The sequence below is a fragment of the Pomacea canaliculata genome, linkage group LG10 (genome assembly GCF_003073045.1).
Source record: "Pomacea canaliculata isolate SZHN2017 linkage group LG10, ASM307304v1, whole genome shotgun sequence".
NCBI classification, from domain to species: Eukaryota; Metazoa; Mollusca; class Gastropoda; order Architaenioglossa; family Ampullariidae; genus Pomacea; species Pomacea canaliculata.
The window spans coordinates 6,728,543-6,750,945 of NC_037599.1; the positions used below are offsets into that span (position 1 = coordinate 6,728,543).

General features: G+C 43.3%; 1 protein-coding gene and 1 long non-coding RNA gene across 2 annotated transcripts in view; one reads left to right on the forward strand and one right to left on the reverse strand.

The window, feature by feature from the left end:
• The first annotated feature begins 3,688 nt into the window (after window positions 1-3,688).
• LOC112573308 (alpha-amylase-like) lies at window positions 3,689-9,597 on the forward strand. Its single transcript, XM_025253538.1, has 11 exons — window positions 3,689-4,216; window positions 4,564-4,687; window positions 5,455-5,625; window positions 6,123-6,246; window positions 6,650-6,787; window positions 6,959-7,165; window positions 7,645-7,773; window positions 8,080-8,189; window positions 8,727-8,847; window positions 9,176-9,254; window positions 9,457-9,597. Exons 3-9 carry the CDS (start codon window positions 5,549-5,551, stop codon window positions 8,740-8,742), a joined length of 801 nt encoding a protein of 266 aa, XP_025109323.1. The 5' UTR covers window positions 3,689-4,216; window positions 4,564-4,687; window positions 5,455-5,548; the 3' UTR covers window positions 8,743-8,847; window positions 9,176-9,254; window positions 9,457-9,597.
• The window catches only part of LOC112573311, a 63,881-nt gene continuing 50,978 nt past the window's right edge, over window positions 9,501-22,403 (reverse strand). Inside the window, exon 3 of the long non-coding RNA XR_003101207.1 lies at window positions 9,501-9,620. This is a non-coding gene — a long non-coding RNA (uncharacterized LOC112573311). The remainder of the gene's footprint in view (window positions 9,621-22,403) is intronic.

Genomic DNA, 22,403 nt, shown 5'->3' on the forward strand with positions numbered 1-22,403 from the left:
ATGTGAAGGCGCAACAGGCAACAGGGGATGGCGGCTTCTCCGCTCGTATGCACACTCACATGCACATGCACAATGCATATGCATAACTTTCAACTGCTCGGAGGAAGCGGACAGCCTAACGCACACTAGCCACTTGATACCATTGTGACGCAGCTTACGTATGACAATTAACTTAGCTGTCGGGTATGGGTACCTGTCTCCAAAGAGGGTTGGGCAAGATGGAGAGAGGACGACCACCGCGATAAGTGCGGTTTTTAACACCGCAGTACCCAACTGACTGTAAGATGATGGCACTACCTTCATCAACTAATGGACACTTACCTGACACACACCAGAGCCCGGATGAGTGAGAAGAGGACGAGGGCTTGGGAACTACATCGGTCCTGTTTGGAGAGTCGACTTTCGTCACGTGACGTGGGCGAATGACATGGGCGAGAGTAAACTCCGGGGGACTACTTAATATTCGTATCCGTGAATATTTGTGACATTGTGATTTTGTGGTCGTTGAAAGGATTTTGACATAAATCTATTTATGTGTGTGTGTGTGTTGCTTGTGTATTTACTGGCAAGTTATTTTATCCAGGTTAAAAGCTGTGCCTCTGACAATCGTCGCTGAGTGGTTGAGTTTAACTGTGTGGCTACTGAGGGTGGCTGTATTTTCCTTGTTGTTTATTACTTATGGAAGCAATCAACAAAACATTTCTATCACTATTGCGGACAAAATAGATAATAAAGGCCCCGCATCCCCCTAGCGCCGTCTCTGCTGTAGACAACTTTGTTGACCGTGCTGCTAGCGCCTCTCCCCCTAATATACTGCATTGCATTTGTTTGGTTTTCGAGAACTTCGATTCTTGAACTCCTAGATAGATGTCTTTACCTGCTTTTGTAAACAGTGAAGGATTACTGCTGTTGCTGAATAACTACTTTGTTAGAGTCATGTCACGTGGGAAGTTGACCCCTCTGGTGACCTGGCAAGTTAGCGATCCTTATGAGATCGTTTTCTCTCTCTTCACTGACTATGGTTATCTTGGAGGACCATATTCTATGATTGAAGGTATTGCTATCCGGTCTGTAAAATTTATTCAAATGAATGTTATTGTTGATCAACACAACAATACCATGCCGGGAAGTTTGCCAGAGCTCCCTAAGATGACACTGAAGCTGCGGTTCACTGGTGATGCGAATAAGTCAGTGGGTGTTCCTATTCGACTGGTGCAGCAGGATGTTTTAAAATTTCTACCATTGCTAGACAAAAGAAACCCTTCTTTAAACCAACGACAATGAGTTTGTTAGAGAGACATGAAATCAGATAGATGTTCATACGTCACCACAATGATTAAAGTTCACTGGCAGCTTCATTGCTTTGCATTTTTTCATCACGAGGCATTATCTCATAAGTTTGATTAGTCAGCCACCTAAAACACATCAAACCAAAGTAGTCTGATTAAATTTCGAATCTGTGTAAAAATGTCAGATGAACTCTCGATGCTTATTGGACTTTTCTCATTCCTCTTCCAGACCTCTGGGACACCGCTCTTACCTTCTCATCCATATTTACATTTCTGAGTAGCGGAACTATGAAGAAAAGAGGGATTTGCTTGTTCGAAATCTTGTAACTATTGATTTAATTTGAATAAAACATTTAAATCAAATCAAGCCAGATGGGCTGCACGTTCTGTCTGCAACAACCAAACAACGAATTTTATAAACCATGGACTGCAATGCGTTTGGAGTTGTTGCTGCTAAAAGATATTTCTGGAAGCAGAAAGTATTTTAAGCCACGAAACTAATACATATATCTTTTGACCAACTTCAATCACATATATACTTTCCTGAGGAGTTAGTTACTATCTAGGATCTTGTTTTCCCTAGTTTTATTTCCCCCTTCAAAAACAACTTTCAGAACCGTGCAACCCTCATTTATTTGTCAGTGCTCTAGTCAATGTATCTCTCCTTTTTGAGCGCCTGGTTCTAGCGGAACTGCTCACACTAGCAAATTCATCTAAAGAAAAACAACCTAAATTTCTACAAACGATGAGAAAAAATAAACTGTTGTTTTGCAGCACGTGCGAGGCGTCACGCTCAGTGCACTTATAATTTATTTTCTGTCACGGGCCGACTTGTTATTTTTCTCCTCGTAATGATCGAACCATGCACGGCGAACCATCGACAACAGCTGTTGTCCACTCTCTCGTCAACACCAGCTATTTGCAATGCTCCGTGCACTTTTTCCATTCTCCTATCCCAGGAGAACTCTTCTGACCAATTTGCTAATTGGTCTTTGTGAACGGGATTTAAGTAAAAATAAAAAAAAATCTGTCGAGACACTTTGAGACATGCGTACCTCAAGGGAGCTAACTGATCAATTCCAGTACACACATACTCTCTCACACACAAAATCCTGCTTGATCGTCATTTTTTTAACCGAAGAGGCTAGCACATTTGTTGACACAAACAATTCATTTTCTTTGACCTAAAATTTAAATAGGTTATTTAGTCCAAACAACGTGTGCGTACATTAACGACTAAGATATAATAAGAATGAGAGAACGAGAAACAACAAGACTCCACAAATGTACGTTTCTATTAAAGGAAACATTTTTGTCGAGTTATTGTGGAGACAACGTTTTTTTTATTTGGTCAGACCGGCTTGGACAGGGCCTAGCCATACCAAGAGTAACATCCCCCCCTCCCCAAGACTGCCTATCGGCTGTTGTAGGTCAAAGGGAAGCTACCTCTTTAAAATGACATTCAAGGGTGCTTACAGTTATCTCCCTTACAAACGCAACCACCAACCTATGCGAGTGGTCTAGCTGGGATGTAGGGGAAGAAAAGTTCAGAGAAATAATCAGGGAAGGAGCCTGCAAAGAAATAAGAACACAGCACCAACAACTAAATGCGAGAATATTTATACATATTTGAATATATTTATATTATTATAGTGTTACTATTATACAGTGTATAAAGCTATATTACAATACTTATTTTGATTGCCGTTATCAATATCCATAACGAGGATGCTTACTAAAAAATCAAGAAGTTAACGGGGTGATTACCTTTGCGCAGTGCCCGGTAGTGACTCGCTTGTTAGTGAGAGGCCTTGGGTTCAGATCTCGTCTCGGGACACATTATTTTTATGTGACACCTGTGCGCATGGCTGGGCGTCGGGGGTTTTCTCCGGTTTCCTCCCCCTCTCCCCTCCCCCATAGTGTGAAATAGTCATAAGGTGAAAGCATTTTCCTACTAAATCAACTAACAACCTTATCTTTGCGCTGTCGTTGTGCTACTCGGACCTACATCAGAAATTCATTTGTAACATCTATCCCAAAATTTTGGTGCTTTCTGATTATCTCACGTATTTGTACTTTTACTAAAGGGTGTAGTGTCCCAATTTGAGAGGACTTGAGCACCTTTGTGCGTGCGTGTGCTTCTGTGGATGTGCTGTATGTTTGTAGACACAACAATTCTCTAAAAGAACAACCGATAACGCTGAGGTCTCCGATATTTCTGAAATGCTGTGTTCGGATCATAATCACTGTCCAAAAACATACCTCATCGGGAAGTTAAACATAAGTTTATCATCATTTCGAGTTTAATTCCTGTCTTAACCCTTAGCCCCTTTGTGTGGTTCTGTCACTGACATGTCACGGTCACTGCCGCATCACTGTCGTTTTACTGACAATGCCTTCTCTGTTCTAACCCTCATCCTCCTTTTGCGTACTTGTGCTACTGCCATCGAATCTCTCGTCAACACTATTTTTCGCCCGTCCCTGCTATGTAACATGATGACTCGTTGATCTCGGGTAAACAATTTATTTTAACAGCGCCCTAAGCGAGTCCCCTTGTGTCCACAAGTTAGTAAACAGGATCAGATGATCAGATAACCGGCAGGCTGCAGGGAGTGAGGGAGGTCAGCTGATGCCAGCACTTGACAGTCAGGTTCCTCCTCAAGACGACTCTGTCGGCTTCCACCGTCTGGTTTCAAGAGACTCACCTGCGTATTTATTTTCACGACTCTCCCCAAAGAGAACTTTTTCACCTCATCTACGTTTTTGTCCCACATTTTGCAAGTGGAGGGAAAAAGTTTACAGCTTTGTGACCTGATTAAATGATGGGAGCGGGTCAGGTGCTGGTTCTTGTTGTCTGGTCTTTTCTTCTGGCAACCTGCGTCCACAGCAGGACGGCTGAAGAATGGAAGTCAAGGATTATCTATCAGGTGAGACGAAACCTGGTTTAGGCGATTGTCTGCGCACGTGTGCCGCTCGAGCGCCTTGTTGAAAAGTGATCTTTGTTGGTACGAGTGCGTGTCCGTCCTTGTTGGTGCGTGTGTATGATGGGTGTAGGTAGGTACATGGGTAGAGTTGTAGGTGTGCGTGTATTTGCGTGCGTATTCGTTAATGTGTAACAGTAAAACATTCTTACGCACTGACATGAGCTAAAACATGCACCAAACTACATTTTGTAATTAAAGCAGAGTAATGACGGTCTGTTACTATACAGCACCATCACCACCAGCCTCCAATAATAATAATAATAAAATTATTATTTTATTAAAATCTGTAGTTACTGACAGACCGCTTTTCACCAAGTGGCGCAGCTCCTAGCCAGCCGTGCACAGACCTCAGGAACTACTGTGGCGGAACGTTCCGGGGCGTAGCACAGCATCTGGACTACATTCAAGGCTTGGGTTAGAACACTGTGTCATGTGGTCATAATCGCGTGTGCACATGTGTAGCTTTTTCTGTGTTCGTATTTATTTGTATATGTATACGTGCGTGCGTGTGTATGGTGTGAGCGAAAGTAACTGTCTCTTTTGCACCTGGGACCTCTATATTAAAAAAAACCTACAATTCTCTCAGAGAATATCTAGAGACCCAAATATCTAACAATAGCCGGCTGTGCCGCTGCTCATCAAGTGAGAAAAACAACGACGAGGCTTTCTCACAAAAACAACGAAAGGGAGATCACTGCTGTGTGGTGAACCCACAGTTAGAACACTACCTCCACCCCTTGGGGAACTAAAACAGTAAAAACACGGTGGGACTTGTCGGGAATGAGGGATAGAAAATGTAGTGGCGATGAAGAATCTGAGCGTATATCACTGTGCTTTGACTGGTCAGTGCTGTAGAGGAGCCCACTACATGTCCCATTGTCTTTAACAAATCTGCTCTCTACCCTGTATCTCTTATTCTCAAGGACACAATTAGTCTTTGACCTCACTAACATACACCTTGAAGGAGTAGTTATGACAAGCCGTGAGCATTACCATATTATTTAATAATATTTAATATGCTAAGTTTGAAACAAGAAACACACTGCAGGATGCTGATATAATAATAACAAAACTTACGACGGACATTGTTTACTAATGTTACCAATAATTAGCGCTTCTCAGATTAAAACTGAGGGGTGGGCTTTGTGGATGCTCACGGCAGAAGTGTTTGTGGGCTGTAGGCGCCAACGCCATCTGGATTTCGCCATTTGTGGAAAACAACCCCACCGATTACCATGGCTACGCTGCGAAAAACATCTACGCCGTGAACCCGAAATGTTTGGCACCAAGCAGGACCTGCTGGACTTGATACGGGACTGTCACCAGCGGGACATCTGGGTGATGATGGATGTGTAAGTAGGTCATGATGGATGTGCGCCGTAATGAATGTGGGTCATGCTGTAAGTAGGTCAAGGAAGTTGAAAGGAAAACGAAATTGAACCACAATTCCCCGACTTGATTAAAGCAGGCTCGTTGCTATGAAAACGCGTTATTATAAATGTTACACGAAGTGTTTTGAGACCATGCTGCTATCGTAGACTCCAGTGGTTGACGAGTTGCAGTTTGTCTCACTTTCCCCTAAAACAAACTGATTTTAAAGAAGCACTTTGTGAGAGGTAGGTCCTGCCAACTTATCAGCAGACGGAAACTTAATTTCATGTTTTAGTTGTTCTTTATTTTTAGCTGATTTCATGGTTAACCTTTAACCTTCGTTTACAGCAACTTGCAAAGAAAATCATTAAGAAGTAGAGAGGCAGGAATCAGTTAAGATAAATGGGCTTTATTTTGTCTAACTTCTTAGGATTATAAAAGGCATTTCCCTCAACAGCCATCTAATGTTACTCTGCAGGGTAGCAAATCACATGGGTATTGCCCCTGGTGACCCTGAAGACCTGTCAGGTTTCGTTCCTTTCAACGAAAGTTGGCATTACCACACCCACTGTCTGATCCAAGACTTCATGAACCAGACGGAGGTAAAGTAACTGTCCACCTTCCCGCTTTGAAGATTGCTTAACCCAGCTATCAACTTCAACATCTTAATCTCTTACTTTATGATCAAAAGCTGATATCCTCCCTCCACCTCCTCAATTTGCGCGATGCCACATTTCTACTCCTGTTTCCCCCCGAAGTAAAATGGAAAAAAAGAGAGTTCCACGTGTTTTCCCCTGTGTTATGTCAACTTTCAGAGGTCCCTTCTAGACATGTGCCTCCTTCCGCTGATGACCAGTCCTAGAGCCCCCGGTTCTTGTCTTCCCGAAAAACTTTCTATACGTATCCCATCAATCGTGGTTTTCGCCACAAGCGAGTCTTGGCTTGCTGAACGATTCCAGTCCACGGCATCTAAAGCTTGTTCTGGTTGTCTGTCCTCTCCATCAGGTAGAGTTGTGCCGCTTGTTTAACCTGATGGACCTGAACCAGACAGAGCCATGGGTACGCCGCACTCTCTTGAACTGGATCGCCGACATCACGCGCGAGTATGGCTTCGATGGCTACCGCATAGATACGGCTGTGGAGGTAGGCTAGTGTCCTTTAGGTTGGACATCATCGATAATTGTTCGACAGTGCTGCCATAGTCTTGAAAAAAAAAAAAAAAAAGCATTTCAAAGTCTGTCTGCTTGCTTGTATATGGCTGACAAGCTGCTGCTTTTGCAAGTTAGCACATGTTCACGCCTTGTTCACGCGGAGGTAGAAAAGTCCTTCTGGTCCGAGTTCTGGGCCAGCAGCGGGGTGTTCATGCTGGGGGAGGCCAACAACGGCGACCGCACGTGCTACACCGGCGGGTACCAGGGTCCTCTGCCCTCTGTTCTTAACTTCCCTCTGTACTGGGCCATGAGGAGAGCTTTCAACGAGCGACAACCCATGACGGAAATCTCAAAGTCCCTGGAAGCACAAGTAGGTCAAAGTCACACTAACGTATTTTCTGTGACCTTTATGAGAATTAACAGGAATTACTGTTAAGGCCAAATCATTAGGGGAGCTTGTCACGTGACTGATAAAAAATAGTGAATGGGGATTGAAGGTTTTTCTCTGTGATTACATCATTGTTTTGGTCGCTCCTGGGTCTGAGCGCAGAAAGTCATCTTGTTAGAAAGGTTGGTGACAAGATGTTTTCAACCATCAGGCACTCAGATGACGCCTGATGACGCTTGAGTTGACTACAGTGCTCTGTGGCCTCGTTGTGAAGACTGTGTCTGATGTTGTGTAATGACATGCACTCTGTGGTACCGCCTTACCGTAGTCCACAAATGCTCTTGCAATGCTGGAAATGTGTTTTGCAGGCAATGAGACGTGTTTTACGACCACTGTGACATGTTATGTGAGTGCTTTATGGTAAGTGTGACGTTTTACACGCATGTGGCTTCTCCTTGTAGGCAGCCTGCTTCTCGGACTTGACGGTTTTGGGGCTGTTTGCTGACAACCACGACTTTCCACGCTTTTTAAACCTGTCCTACGATACCACTCTTCTGTCCAATGCCATCACATACGTCTTGTTTGGCGAGGTAATCTTCTACTCATTGAAAAAATAAGATATCTGATTTGAGATATTTGCAGCTATCTTGTATCCACATGACATTATATTGTATATTATGTTATAATGAAGATATATAAAACTGCTTTGGCCTTAAAATCAAATTCAACTCGGGTTTTGACATTATAGGGCATAATTTTGCGAGTAGAATAAAGAATACAAGAAGCCTTTCAAGATTAAGGTGAAGCTTTATTGGCTGTCTCCCTGGTTGTCTACCTCTGTGACGTGTATGTTTGTGTACATATATTGTGCTTACACTGTGTGATATTTCTCAAAGGGCATTCCATTATTTACTACGGCACAGAGCAGGAATACCACGGCGGCAACGACCCCTACTGCAGAGAACCCCTCTGGCCAAACTACAACACTAACTCTCAGATGTACAAGGTACAATCAAAGCGTAAGACTTCCGAGATCGAAGTGTACTACTTCTACGAGTTTCACAACATTCGTAAGACGACGATGAAGTAAAAGTAGCCTCAGAAGTATTGTGAAGGAGTTCAATAACTTCAAAGTGACTTCATATGACTCCAGTATGTTAATGAGGTAGATGTATAGGTTAATACTATGCACACCTTTGATTAAGCCGAAGTGTGGTGCTTTCATGGCGATTGGTGTCAAAGTGGTGAGGTGCTTAGAGACCACACTTTGTCAGGGCAATATTTTTTTTATAAAGGAGTGTCCATCTGTTCTCCCTGCTTTACCTTTCCCCAACCTATGTGAAGTCCAGGCATTAATAATTTTTTATAATAATTTTTTTTTATATGGAAGTCAGAAAGGTGCTATCCAAGACGTCTTAGCCTTAAATTTCGAGTGGATTGAGGCCTCGGACTGTGAATTGTTGAGATACCCTCGTTGTAGAAGGAATGTTCTGGTATCCTGTTCTCCGACAGCCTTCACATGTTCTGTTGTCATCCTCAACAGTTCATCAGCACCTTGACGCACGCACGGAAGACAGCCCGCGTGGATCCTGACGGCAAAGAATCAGCGTCAGATTTTTGTCGATCGTGACTTGCTTCTGTTCTCGCGAGGAGAAGGATCGGAGGTAAGTGTTTTATTTATTTACTTATTGCGTATTCTAAAATTCTGCGGGCTCATAAGTTTCTTCATGGGCATCAGTGTGCGCTGGTGAGCGAATTAAACAGCGTGCACGCACGCACACACATACCAACAGAAACAGAGAGAGACGTAGGTTGGTATACTATAAAGAAAGAAAGAAAACACAATCTCAAGCTGCGAGGCTGAAAGGGGGGTAGTAAGTAATGTGGATAGGTTTTTTCATAGTTTTATTTATTTTTGAAATACAACTTTGACATCGGTTAGGAACAGTTCAATTTGCAAATCATTTCAAGTTGTCTTTACTGTCGTAACAGCTGCTGGTGGCGGTGACAAACGTAGGCAGGGGCGTGTCCTTGAGGAAGTCGCTGAGCCGTTTGGCAGTACAAGATGGAGGTAACGGTGTTGTTTTGCGTGTGCTTGAGTACCTTGTGAGTCTTACAGTATTACGAGTGACTGCCATCGAGTATCTTGTGTTCCCTTAAATAAGACTGGCCTATCTTCGAGTATTTTATACATCCTTTTTTGTTTGAGCTATCCACCCGACAAAAGCCATCTTGGTCACGTGTGGACACAATGCTTCAATCTCTTGTTCTAGATTACATCAGCGCTTTTGACAGCAAGGTCCGCCTGAGCATCAGGGGCGAGTCTTGTGAAATGGTTTTAAGCGATGGAATGCCGCAGGTCTTCGTTAAGGACACTTCTCTAGTCGGATGACTGATTTCTGGGCTTCTGGTTCCTGTGGTCTTCGTCACCGGTATTCTGTTGATGTCAGCAATGGCCATGAATTTGAAAAAGTTGTGAGATGTACAAGAGCAGCACGTCAAGACCCGTGTGTACAAGTCTTCTTTAATGACTAAAAAGTTTGAAATATTAAAGAAAAACCCTTTGTTTTCTATGGTAAAGAGAAATTCCGTTGTAGTGCACAAGTAAAACTTTACATTTTACTGTCACAAATTACACAATAAACTTTAAAACCGATGCACATTCTACGAGATAATTAGTCCACTTCTGCAGCTCTCATGCAGCAATATTTTTATTTTTGTTTGTTCGTTTGTTTGTTTCAATCAACATATTTCGATCTATTAGCATCATTATTAGCAAGATTGATTATTATTTTACTAGTGACCTCTACATTGGATGCGCGGCAATCACATCGGTACATTAGAGATGAACCCATTCTCTGCCACCGGTCAAACAGACTACCTGAAGACGCCTTAACTTGTCAAGATATTCGTTCAGACCAGACAGGCAGTGTACAAGGCTAGATGGAGAGACAGAGTGAGCAAGGATAGATGATAAAAGAATTGTCCCGTGACCTACATCTTTCTCAGAGTGGAAGTTTATTTTGGTTACACCTTCAGAGGACTCCCTACTAATTAAAGCTAAAGGTGTTCAAACCCGAAGGAGCGCACACTAGACGGTTCGAAACCCTTGTGAGACAGCGTACTTCCCCCTTCCTCCTGTTGACTGGGTATTGGTTGAATGAGTACCTGAATCCTTAGAGAAGGTGAGAAAGCAACAGACAGAAGGTGAGCACACACTCAAAAAAAAAAAAAGAAAAAGATTGGCACCGGGATAAAGGGAGGTATCTAATACTTCACTCCCCAACGAGCCTCAGGTCACGGGACTGTCACGAACATTATCACCTGGGGGTTAGCATCCTTGAGTGTGGACCTCTTAATCGGACCTTGTTTGGGCCTGTAGATCACTTCCTCCTGCCCACACATCAGCTGCTTATCATTGACAGATACATCAAGGGAGGTAAAGCAGCGGAAGGAGACAGTAGGATTTTATCGTGCCCTACAAACGATGAACCACTTACGTGAGCCCCTACGACCACAGAGCTATGGGGGATCTTTATCTCTCTTCAGTTAAGTTCTATGATTAAGAGTGGTATGAAGATGAACAAAGCGGGGGATCTGTCACGAACATAGTACCATTAAAATTGTTAATATTAATATTGTAACAAAAATCAGTTTCTAATCAACGAAGCTGTTGCGACAACGAGGCTGACCGAGGACAGTGAAATGTGGGTGTTAATATTCGTCACATGACTATGCGACAGCAGGACCTCAGAGAAGGAGTGTATTGTACATCACGTGACACGGGGAAGACGGAGTACTGGGAATCGGGTTTCCTGTTTAACTCAATCATACTGGAGTCTGACCTGCTGCTGGATGGACTCCTTCGTGACATCTGCCCTGTCAGGTGCCTTGTTCGAGCGAGACACATTTGTCGAAATTCCCCACAGCAGACGTGTACACCACACTGACCTACTGTCCTCTACAGAGAAAGGTCAAAGTGCGAATTTGAATAATGGAAATAATAACAACGTGTTGCAGCAACACTTTGTGGTGCGAAAAAATTTCTTTATTCGTAACGCAATCTGTCATCTTTGTTTTTTTACTGCTATCCTTCTGCAACTCTGTTTTTCTCTTCCACGCTCTAATTTCTTCTGATTACGACTTTTCTGTCTTTTTTACTTGTCTCTGTATTTCTCCGTATGTGTTTGACTTTGTGCGTCGGTGTGTGTGTATGCGCGTGCGCGTGCGTGTGCGTGTGTGTGTGTGTGTGTCTTTGCACCCAAAGTCTGTGCCGAAAAAAAATTCTTTTATTTCGGATTTGGAACAAGAATCAACAGAGAAAATATCTACGGTCCTTTTTCCAGTCTTTTGGTTGGATGAAACTAAACTTCATGGAAAGATGGATGCCCATGGCACTTGGCGTTCACGTTCGAGGGGGGAATTCATAATGGGAATGCGCGCACACACACACTCTAAATGAGTATATGAATAAACTTAAGAAGATATGAATATATATATACATTTGAATATTAGAGAGAGAAGGGGAGAGAGAGAGAAGAAAGAAAGAGTAGAGAGCATGTTTGTTTGTGCACGACTGCATAAAGTGTGTAGATAGGTTTCTAGAAGAAAAAACATAAACATAAAATTACGCTTCACTTGGCAAGAAAACCTCTCTAGAGTCTACAAAGACTTTGTTTCTGGTCCTTTTTTTCATTAGAGACTTTTTTTTTATCATTCATTTTGAATCATTGTTTCTCTCATATCATTCGGTTTTTATGTTGTCCCTGGACTGCACCAGCAGCTGCAATCACGTGTCACGTATTCCGGTATTTATCTCGCTGTCTTCGGATAGTGGCACAGCCTCGTGACCCCCAACACACAATGCATGTGTCTCTTGAAGTTTGCAATCCATAATGATGGCAGTTAATTTTTTTTAAGCAGCAGTAGTGGAGGCAGTTACTGGTTTTCTGTTACAAGAAAGATAACTTGCAACAGAATTCTTACTGTCTAGAGGTTTATACCTTTTACAAGGTCGGCCATAAAAACAAAAATAATAGAGATTTCAGAATGTCACGGAGGTGAAGCCTGGTGGAGAATTCAATAGCAGCATAAGGAGGATTCACAGGTCATTTTTGTTGGGAAAAAAATCATATTGACAATCCTTGTTAGTGTAGCAAAATGTGTATCTTTTAACAAAAACAAAAACAAAACGATGAGCTGCTGATTGACCTTACTGTTAAAATACTGGAAACAGCCGATTTTATCTGAAGTAAGAATGCAACAAGACAAGGAAAATACTTTGAAAATTAATTATTCGTTCTAATTCTTATTCGTTCTAATTTGAGGTTAAGTTATTTTACTATTAATCTAGCAGTTTAATCATGGTCATGATCATTTTCAAAACCACTCTCTCGTTTGCCATTTCTCTCTCCCTTCCCCGCTCTTTCCTTCATGGGGCTGTGTGTGTGTGCTGAGACCCAAGTAGAGGAGCAAAGCTCCGTACCCCATACACCAAAGAGTCTCCTTCTGATGTCACCCTTCTGTCACTTCTGCTGGCATCAGGGGTCGCCCCCTCTCACCCCGGTATCACTTTCAGATGCCAGCTGGTGTCACAGAGGTCGCCTTCCTCCCAACTCCCAGCCTACCAAATGGCGGGTCATTATGGGTGATCCTCCTCCGTGTCCTGCGCTTGTCTGCCCGTCTCTTGATGCAAGACTGTCAGAGACAGATTGTTACATAATTTCTCGCACTCAGATCGCACTTATTCCGGAAAGAGACTAACTTACTTGTCTGCTCCTGCTGCCACCTCCATTCTCTCCACTGACGGAAAAAAGATAAAATCCTGAAAGTGAAACAGTTCCACACAGTGCGTCTTGTCTTCTTCACTTCAGTCGTCATTCAAGTGAACCGAGTGACTTACAGACGAGAGATACCAGACGTACAAGGTGAGAAGTCACAGAATATTCTTTCCTTGTCCTTTGTCGATCCTAGACTTTTTTATAAAAAAAAAACCAACAGCAGTTCTTGCTACCAGACTTGACAACTACTGCTGGTGTAGTTACGACGAGGTAGAACGCGCGGTGCGAGTCTAGTGAAAGCAAGTGAAAATAAAACAATGTTTTAGAACAGTTTTTTTTTTCTTGTAAACGTGGTTATAACGCATGTGCGTGTGTACGTACAAGTTCAAAAGTTGTTTCAAAAGCGCGTGCCTCTCTAGCATGTTGGAGGGACCAGATAAGAGTATCAATCAAACGGTGATTGTTGTCTAAATGACCTCTTGACCGCAGTAGACAATGACGCAGACAATCTCGTGACAGGCAAATCTTATCGTGGTCTGTACACGTCGGATTTACAACCAACTCAACTACCTACCCCCACGCCCTTTCACCTTTTAAACTTTACACTACGTGTCCATGCCCTTCACGGTCGTAGAAGCGCTTTAAAGGCTAACCACAGGCCTAGGTAGACCCACTTCAACATTTTACCCTCAGCATGTCTTCTGGCTTCTTGAAAACCATCCTAGGAGAAAAGATGTTGGAGGAGAAGAAACCAGTTGTAGAGCAGAGCGTGCCATCACCGGTGTGGGTTTCTTCCGCTTCTTCATCTTTCTCCTCCACCTCCCACGATGAACCCCAACCCTCGATGTCAGCGGCGGTATAGCGGCAGCTCGTGCGGACCCGTGATTGTCGTCACCTTTGCTTTCGTACTGGTCTGACGACGACAACACTATGGATCTTGTCGACGAGTTGGATCCAGAAGAGCTGACTGCACTTTTTAATGAACCTTTCGAAGAGATTTAGCCGTCTGCCGCCACTTTTTAAAATTTATTATTTATTTCTTATTTTTCCCATTTTTTTGTGGCAGTCGATTTAGCCTCACCTCCTCGCGGTGACTGCTGGACATAGGGTCGCTACAAAAAAAACAAAAAAAACCAAACAAAAAAAACAAAAAAGCCTACTGCTTTGTAGCGTTTTTGTAGCGATCTTTTGACGAAGAAGGCTAACTTTAAAAAGAAAAATAAAGGTCTTGCATACACCACCCTTATAAACACACACACACTTACACACTCTAAAATGTCCAACCCGCCTTTTATCTTAAGCTGTATTCGATAAATAAGTTTAGCTCTACCAACCACTGTCTCTTTTTTTTCAATAAAATAATCGCCAAACTAGCTTTTACAAGCTAGTGTGTGTGTTTGCGTTTACGTACAAACCCAAAAGTTGTTTCAAAGCGTGTGCCTGAGTATCGTGTTTGCCTTGACCAGGTAGGCGTATCAATCAAAAGGTGATTGTTGACTATGAGCTCTATCGTGTTTGCCTTGACCAGATAGGCGTATCAACCAAAGGTGATTGTTGCCTAAATGACCCCTTGACCGCAGTAGACAACGACGCTGACAATCTCGTGACCAGCGTCACGCGCTCCAATCTACTCTGGCCCCTCCCCTCTGTTCGGTCCGTGGCTACAAAAGGTGGTTACTGTGGTTGAATTAGTCACTAGACTCTCAAGTTATCAGACGCTCAGCTTCGCTTCTCGTGCAGTCAAAGACAATCCCTGTTCAGAGTTTTTCTGTTTAGCTTTTCGACATGGCTCAAGTAAGTTTTACACCTAGTCAACACAAATTTTTAAGTTAAAATGTGTTTTCTTGTTTAAGTGAAAAAATTATTTATTTTTGTATTTGCTTTCAGAACTTTACCTGTCCGATTGCGATGTGTGACTCGGTTTTTAATACAGCCATGAGTCTGACTCGCCACGTCCAAACGGTTCACCAGCAGGTACAATCTCCGGTACTATCTTTCTCTTGTCCTCTGTGTCTGGCGCGGTTTTCCCGCAAAGAGCACCTTGTCTGCCACCAGCAAAACGGTTCACGTTGCGAGAGACAACCGGTTGCATCCACGTCATCGGCGCCATCTCCACCACCGATTCCGTCGACTTCGACGGTCCCCTCACCTCCACCGCTACCACACTCGGCGAAAAAAACAAAAACCCAGGCACGGGGTTGTGTAGAGGAAGAAGAAGAAGACGAACTTTTAACGCAGTTACCCGCCGACGTCGAAGAGGTGTATCGTAGAAACTGGAGCTCGGTTAGGACGCATAAAAGATGCGGAAAACAAATGTCTGTCTTCACATATTTGTGGGCGCTTCATGAGCCTCCTCCGTGGAGCCAACGCCTCAATGATCTTTTTGATTCTCAAACTAAGTGCTTTAAAATTAATTTTGCTCACTCTTTTTTATTAAGACACAGAAAGACCAATGAATTGTTGTTTGTTCATGCCTCTGATAACAGTGACTGTGCGTTCGAAAGACCCATTCTCATTTGCAATAAGCCGGAATTTTTGAGTTTTATCAGCGAGGTTCAAAGCCACGACGCGGTGGAGCACGCGCTAAATGAACGCCCCCACAGTAAATACGTGGTGGCAGCCATCATGTCCACCTCGTTTTACGTCTACCCCCTCAACGACTTTCCTATCGGTTGATGTACGGACGAACCCTTACCCGATTATCTCCAAAACAACCTACACATCAACAAGCTGCAAACAGATGGAAACCACGGTCACCTTTATAGAGACAATCTCTGTTTCTTTTACATTACAAGCAACATTTCATGCACATCATCGACATGGACAAGCTCGCGCACGCCTTCAAATGTCCAAAATGCGAAAAACTGTGGAAACAGCTATGACTTATTGAAAACGTGTCAGGGCGATAGTTAAAGAAAAGTACCAAAGCGGTGTGTATCCGGGTACACCGTCCGTCATGGAAAGTTGAGAAGCATGGATTTCCAGTCGATACGTCGTTTCTTTCCATATCGAGCTACTTTTGATTTGGAGGTTTACTTTGAGCACGCTAACCTTCCTCAACCCAAACACCTTACACTACAGCAACACACGGTACACAGCAGACCACCTCCGTGTCGGTCGCCAGTAACGTACCTGACTTTGTAAAATCGTGTTGCTGGAGTTGGTCTTTATTTTTGTTTAGCCCTTTGGTGGAAAGTTTCTTAGTGTCGCCAAAACAAGCCAGCGGTGGCTACAACACCGAAATTAAAACCGGTGTTAAAATCCATGTTTACCTACACGCAGCACCGAAATTCCTTATCCTACTTGTACGTCAAGCGAAAGGTCCTCGCCGATGGGGTGACAACAGCTCCGTTAGACATTTAAAAGCTGCGACTGACTGCTTATGCTCCAGGTCAGACTGCGATACCGTTTTGTTCTTTAGGTGTGTTTTTTTTTCGACTTCGCAAACAACTGCGTTAAAAGTTTTGTGTTTTTTCTTTCTATCCGTGCCAACCATATTTTTGCCAGTCAAACAGAGCTCTGCCTCCTCGTGGCGACTGGTGGACAAAGTTTATTAAAGTGCGACAGAGACCATTGCGTTCTTTTACGCGCTTTGGTCATGTTAGTACTTTTCTAAGCTTTGACGAAACGGGCTCTTTGTAATTAAAAAAATAAAAACCATGAGTTTTAACGATGTTGTTGCTGTTACAGATCCTCCGAGGCAGGCGATACACAGCGTGGTGTTTAATTAATAAAATGAAACATTGTCCCCACGCCAGCCCCTATCAACAACGGCCACACTGCTTGTTCATCGCGCTTATCCGAAGACGAACAAAATGGCAGACGACGCTAGGTCAAAAGGTGGGCGACCCCCTCCTGCAAGGGGCGCGCTACTCTCTCTAGTCCAGGGGAAGACCACTCGTACCAGGGGCAGGCCACTCTCTCTCGTCCAGGGGCAGACCACTCGTACCAGGGGCAGGCCACTCTCAGGGGCAGACCACTCGTACCAGGGGCAGGCCACTCTCTCTGTCTCGTCCAGGGGGAGACCACTCTTGCAAGGGACAGACTACTCGCGCATCCAAGGGAGACCACTCGTGTAAGGGGCAGGCTACTCTCTCTCGTCCAGGTGGTCGACTCGGGCCACCACGTTCGGTAAGGTGGAGACAACTCGTGCCACCTCTCTTAGCTTTCGCCGGAAGGGGCGGCCACTTCCCCGGCAGGGAGAGGTGCCCCACGTGACTGCACCCCTTCTGGCACCCCATGAGGTGTGGATTGAACATACCTATACTACTCTCGTGCTTGAAGTTGATACTGAGAGTAAACCAATATAATGATTGCTGATAGTCACGCTCTGTATCTATATACTACTATATACAAAGAAGCCCTTTCTCGGGGAAAAATAAAAACAACGAAAACAAACCGTTGTTTGTTTAAAATCCAGGTTAAACGAGACTTCTCTTGAAGCGAGTTGGACATTTCCGGGTTGAGGAATGACAAGGCAGTTGATCTTTAGTGATACACCGCACGCGCACTCACCGACATGACGTCACTGCCAGGACAACAATTATAAATGTTGAAAAATAGTCTTGCAGGGGCGTGTGCAGCCCGTGTCTAGTGCACGGCCTACCTAGCCGATAAAGTTTAGGTAAACAGAACTATAAACAAGCCAGGAAAATAACAGGAAGCAGCTTGTGGTGTTTGAGGCCAGCAGCGTCGGCCAACATACCGGCCACCCTCCCGACCCTCCAGGTGCCGAGCATGACACCTGTAGCGTACCTGTACCTCGGCCACCTTACCGCGTGTCTTCACATCACAAAGCCCGCATGTTTTCACACAGTGATGTCTGCATACTTCACACCACAGGCCCGCATGCTTTCACACAGTTACAACCGGTGCGCATAGTGCATGTCGCCGCTACCTGAAAAAACTAACAAGAAAATGAAAGCGAGAGGTTAGCACAGACGTAAAGAGTGCACACAAGAGTGTATTTGTGTGCATGCATGTGTGTGGGGGGACAGGGGAGAAAAACCAAGCAATAATCATAACCTGATTCACTCGGTGTAGCGGCGACAATGTTTTCTTTTTTTTTTTAAAAAAAATAATCCAAGACACTTTTTTAGCCTTGTCTGCCACAATCAACATCAAACAGCAGAGAACCTGAATGGAGATGATGGCCAGTCTCTCCCCTCCTTATCCCATTTTCCTGTGTGTCTATTTACTAGACTACTCCAACTTTATGTTATGATCTCTGTCTATTTACAAGACGCCAAGGTCTGCAGGAGAGGGCGTCCTCACAGGAGAAGAGCAGGTCTGTGTATAAGTGTCACTCACTCAGCTTGTTCCCCTGGGCTAATGTCTGGCGTTTGACGAGAAAACGCCGGAACCTTGTAACATTTTCTTGATTTAACGTGTCTTGTACACGTCACAGTCTCTCTGTCCTCCTGTGTGTGCCCAGCTGCATGCCCACATCCTAGACAGACTCATCTCGGGACCCTAGGATGGGTCTTGTCCTGTGTTCAACTACGATTGTCTTCGTGGGAAATTTAGGGGCAGTAACCTTCCCCAGGGATACTAAACAACAAATATATATACCTTGGAATGTAATAGATTATGTTGAGATGAATTGTGGTAGTTTGTATTCTTGTGTATGTGTGTTTGGGAGGGGGTGGGTGGGAAATTCTTTGTCTCATGAACGTCCTTGACCTGGTTCACAAATGACCTGGAAGGCCAAGGCAATCGTTTTATTTGTTGAAAGAATGCGCAACTGTCATGAATGTTTGCGTTGTTAAGTACTCGTGCTCGTGACATGAAGTGATTAAAGCTAAAGACAGGTAGATTTTTCCATTCACAGTTCCGGGTGAGTCTCGAACCGCCCCATTTTGCTACAGCGTCTTGTCTCCCATCCTTGCATGAACAACCGGGCATCACGTCAGACAGAAGCCTTATCACAAATGAGGTCAAATGTTAGCTGTGTGACATCTGCAAATTAAGTGACATATGAACTCTTATGACAACCGCAGATAATGTCGGTTGTATGAACATTTCTCTGAAGCACTAATTACCGAGCACAGAACAAAAAAGGATGCACAATGTCAAGACTGTGCTCAGAACATGAAAGCAGACAAGGCAGAGATTGCGGTCAGAAGGTTTGTGGCGTATGTACAAATTCTACGAGCCTACAAACGCTGCAGTACATGACACCATGAAATGAAATGAGCGTGTTCTCATTACTGTAAGGCCCGCTAAGACATTCGAGACAAAGGGTCCTGTTCTGTTGTAAAGGGCGGAGTGGCAGGAACCTTTCTGTGACAAGACACTTACACTTTACCCACTTCTTCTACTGGCCTGAACTACATATGTATGAAAAACCCAAAGCTGTTGCCTACTTCCAAACCTTCACCTCAACCAAGTGTTTCCTTTACTCAATCATACTGCCAAAATAATAAAAAATAACCCTAACCCAACCTCAAAATCTAATTCAAACATCAACGCTGTTATTCCGACTGGTTGAGTGAACGAGTTAAAATGTATAAACACAGTTCTCCAAAACACGAAAAAGTAAACTTCCAAACTTGTTTATCAAAGAAAAAAAAAGCCTCCCTTGGAAATAGACCTGAAACCTTCGTATTGAAATCCACTTGATTTACCATATACACTACAGCAGCTTTAGCCACATCAATCACCCGTGAATTCATTAGAAAATTTGAAAGAAAATCCTTATTAAAAAACACCAACCAAACAAACACTAAGCAATAAATATAATAAATAATATTTAAGCGCCGATGCATTCAGGTACAACGGTTAGCTACCGTCATTGAATAATTGTTAACCGGCAAATATATCACACGAAAGATTCCACCTAATGACTTTTTTTTTTATTATTTGTGGCTCTGATGTAGAAGAGTGCACATTAACGATAAGAACAGCAAGAAAATAAAAAATAATGGACAAGGGTGTCTATCTGACATATAATTTAAAGACGATCTCAATCTCTCAAGAATGTGATGCCATAAGTTGTTAATCAACTTCCTCATACCAAAATTGTTTTTCAAGTGTTTTCTCAACCGTCTCTGGTTTTACCTGGGCGGACAGGTAAATCAAAGTGAAAGTCATTGCCAACCCCTACCTCCCCTTCATCCCTCCCCCCCCCCTCCGAAAAAATAGCGATCTCTTCCAATGGCTATGTTACGAGCGGAATAACAAGGGAGAACTGATCAAAATAGTCTGTCATCAATCAGTCTGGAGGCGCTTTTCCTTGTTCGCCATTAGGAGTGACTGGTGTCAAGCGTGACACATCAATGATGTCACGTAGGCGGCTCGTGATGTCCGGGTGGCCACACAGCGAGCCCTCGCCTCCAGACACGGCGTGTCATCGGCGTCATCGGCGACGAGTCTGGCAGGAAAGAAGACGACCGTCGATGACAGCAGGCCGTTCTTCATCTGCTTTCCTCTGTCAGTCAAGTGCCGGAGAAACACGCTTTGTTAGGGGATGATGTGGGACACTGATGGCGGAAAAGATCCGACGATGCGAGTTCTAACGATGATGAAGAGGGCGAAGGGCTGTCAGAACGTGTCCGGCGTGACGTCATGCACCACGTGCAACGCAGTGCGCGCGCAGATGATTAAATACTCATTGTTCAAATATGACAAAGAGTCCACAACCTAACTGTTGGATGCAGGATGCATCACTAAAGTTACTTGGGACTTTGTCGCGTAATGTTAAAGGGCAAGGAAAGTCATTTCACAAGTTCGACTTAAAAGATTAGTAGTGGCCTATACTGTAAATTTGGGTAGTCTTGCCCTTTAAACTCACTTTCCTTACTTTTCAGTCCGTTCGAGAATACTCCAAACATGCAAAATCACGAAAGATTCTTTAGCCTGCTCGAAAGCTAAATGCACTTTTTCCGTGGGTGCTCTGCTTTTTTTTTTTGTTCAAAAGAAAGAAAAGAAGCAAATGTCAACGCAGACAACCATAAAGCAAACTTATTTTCACCTGGAAGTTAAATGTGTGTGTGTGTGTTCGACCTTGAAACTGTAACGAGCGTTTGAAGACAGCCTCGTGGGAAGACGGGATGGGTGAATTAATCAAATTTGCATGCTGTGGTTGTCAGACATTTCGGAAGCGTCTGTTTTACATGCTAGTGACTTCCGTTCCACATTCCAAAGACAGTGTCAGCGAAAGTGTTTGGAGACCAAATAATGTTGCTGTTTCTGGCGTTCTTGTAATATATTTGTATTATACTTGCATAAGCTTTCACGTCTGCCTAAAATCTGTTCTAAAATTATTCTTCAGAAGAAAATTTAGAAACTTTAGAAAAGTCTCTCTGAAGTCATTTTAATGCTTTGCACAAGCATCACAGAAACATTTTAAATCTGATTTGTTTCTTCTAAATTTAAAACAGCTTGGATCTGTTATCAACTAACTAAAACAGTTTTAATAACGATGACTTCGGTTATCACGATAAACTTTAAAGAACAAGATCTTAGATGTGCTTAGAAGCAGGCAAGAATCTAGATGATAAAATAAAATTCAACGCAGAAATCGCGATGATTTTCAAGAAAATCACAACTTAAGTCCGTGATTACCCTCCAAACAAACAAACAAACAAACAAACAAACAAACAAACAAACAAACAAACAAACATTCTAGTTCTTGACGTTCTGAATGTTCATCAGTCATCATGCTTGGTGAATGGTCAAGCTATCTCCTCTTAGTGAAGCCACTCAGCGTCTTCATTTGCTGAATGCTCCAAAGTCATTTTAATTATAACCCAAACCTAGAGTGATAAAAAATGCGTACAATAACTGAAAACGGAAAAAATAAAGCTGTGGAAGGATTATTCGTTGGGCAGCAAGAGAGGGAAATAAGGGATCTGGGCCGTGAATTTGTTAGGTTTGTTGAGGTTTTATACCTGCTTGTTATTGGTATAGCTGGGTAAGATTCTATACGTTTAGTATCTGTTCATGATCAGAATCGATGTTTATTAAATGATTTTGGATGTTAGCTGTGTAGCCTATGTTAACCGTGAGATTGCTGTCTCTATTCTCCTTCTGTTGCTCCTTCTCTTTCATCTCCTCCTTCCTTTTACTCTCGTCTGTCAATCCTCTCTATCTTTTTCAGTTAATCGTGATGCAGCGCCACCGGTATATCCACAATGGGCAGCACGATTACACATGCAACTTTATTTCTTGCTTATTAGTGTTCAATTGAACGAGTAAACATACATCAAATACCGTAAATTTCGGACTATAAGCCGCAACTTTCATCCCCAGCTTCAACACTTACGGATTAAACAGCGATGCGGCTTGTTTGCAGATTTTTAGATTCTGATTAATTTTTCGATGAGCTCCATGTTTAAGTGTTAACTGTTAATGTTGTTACACTGTTTACATACAACTGAAGCATTCAGATCAGCTGCTGAAGCACACACCCTCATCATGCAGAAAACGACACCATGAGG

What these genes read in the sequence shown, in the direction of transcription:
- LOC112573308 (XM_025253538.1), top strand. Translation starts at nt 5,549, where the DNA reads ATGTTTGGCACCAAGCAGGACCTGCTGGACTTGATACGGGACTGTCAC. An exon ending in ATCTGGGTGATGATGGATGT is followed by an intron (nt 5,626 to 6,122) that starts GTAAGTAGGTCA and finishes GTTACTCTGCAG; the next exon opens with GGTAGCAAATCACATGGGTA. An exon ending in CATACGTCTTGTTTGGCGAG is followed by an intron (nt 7,774 to 8,079) that starts GTAATCTTCTAC and finishes TATTTCTCAAAG; the next exon opens with GGCATTCCATTATTTACTAC.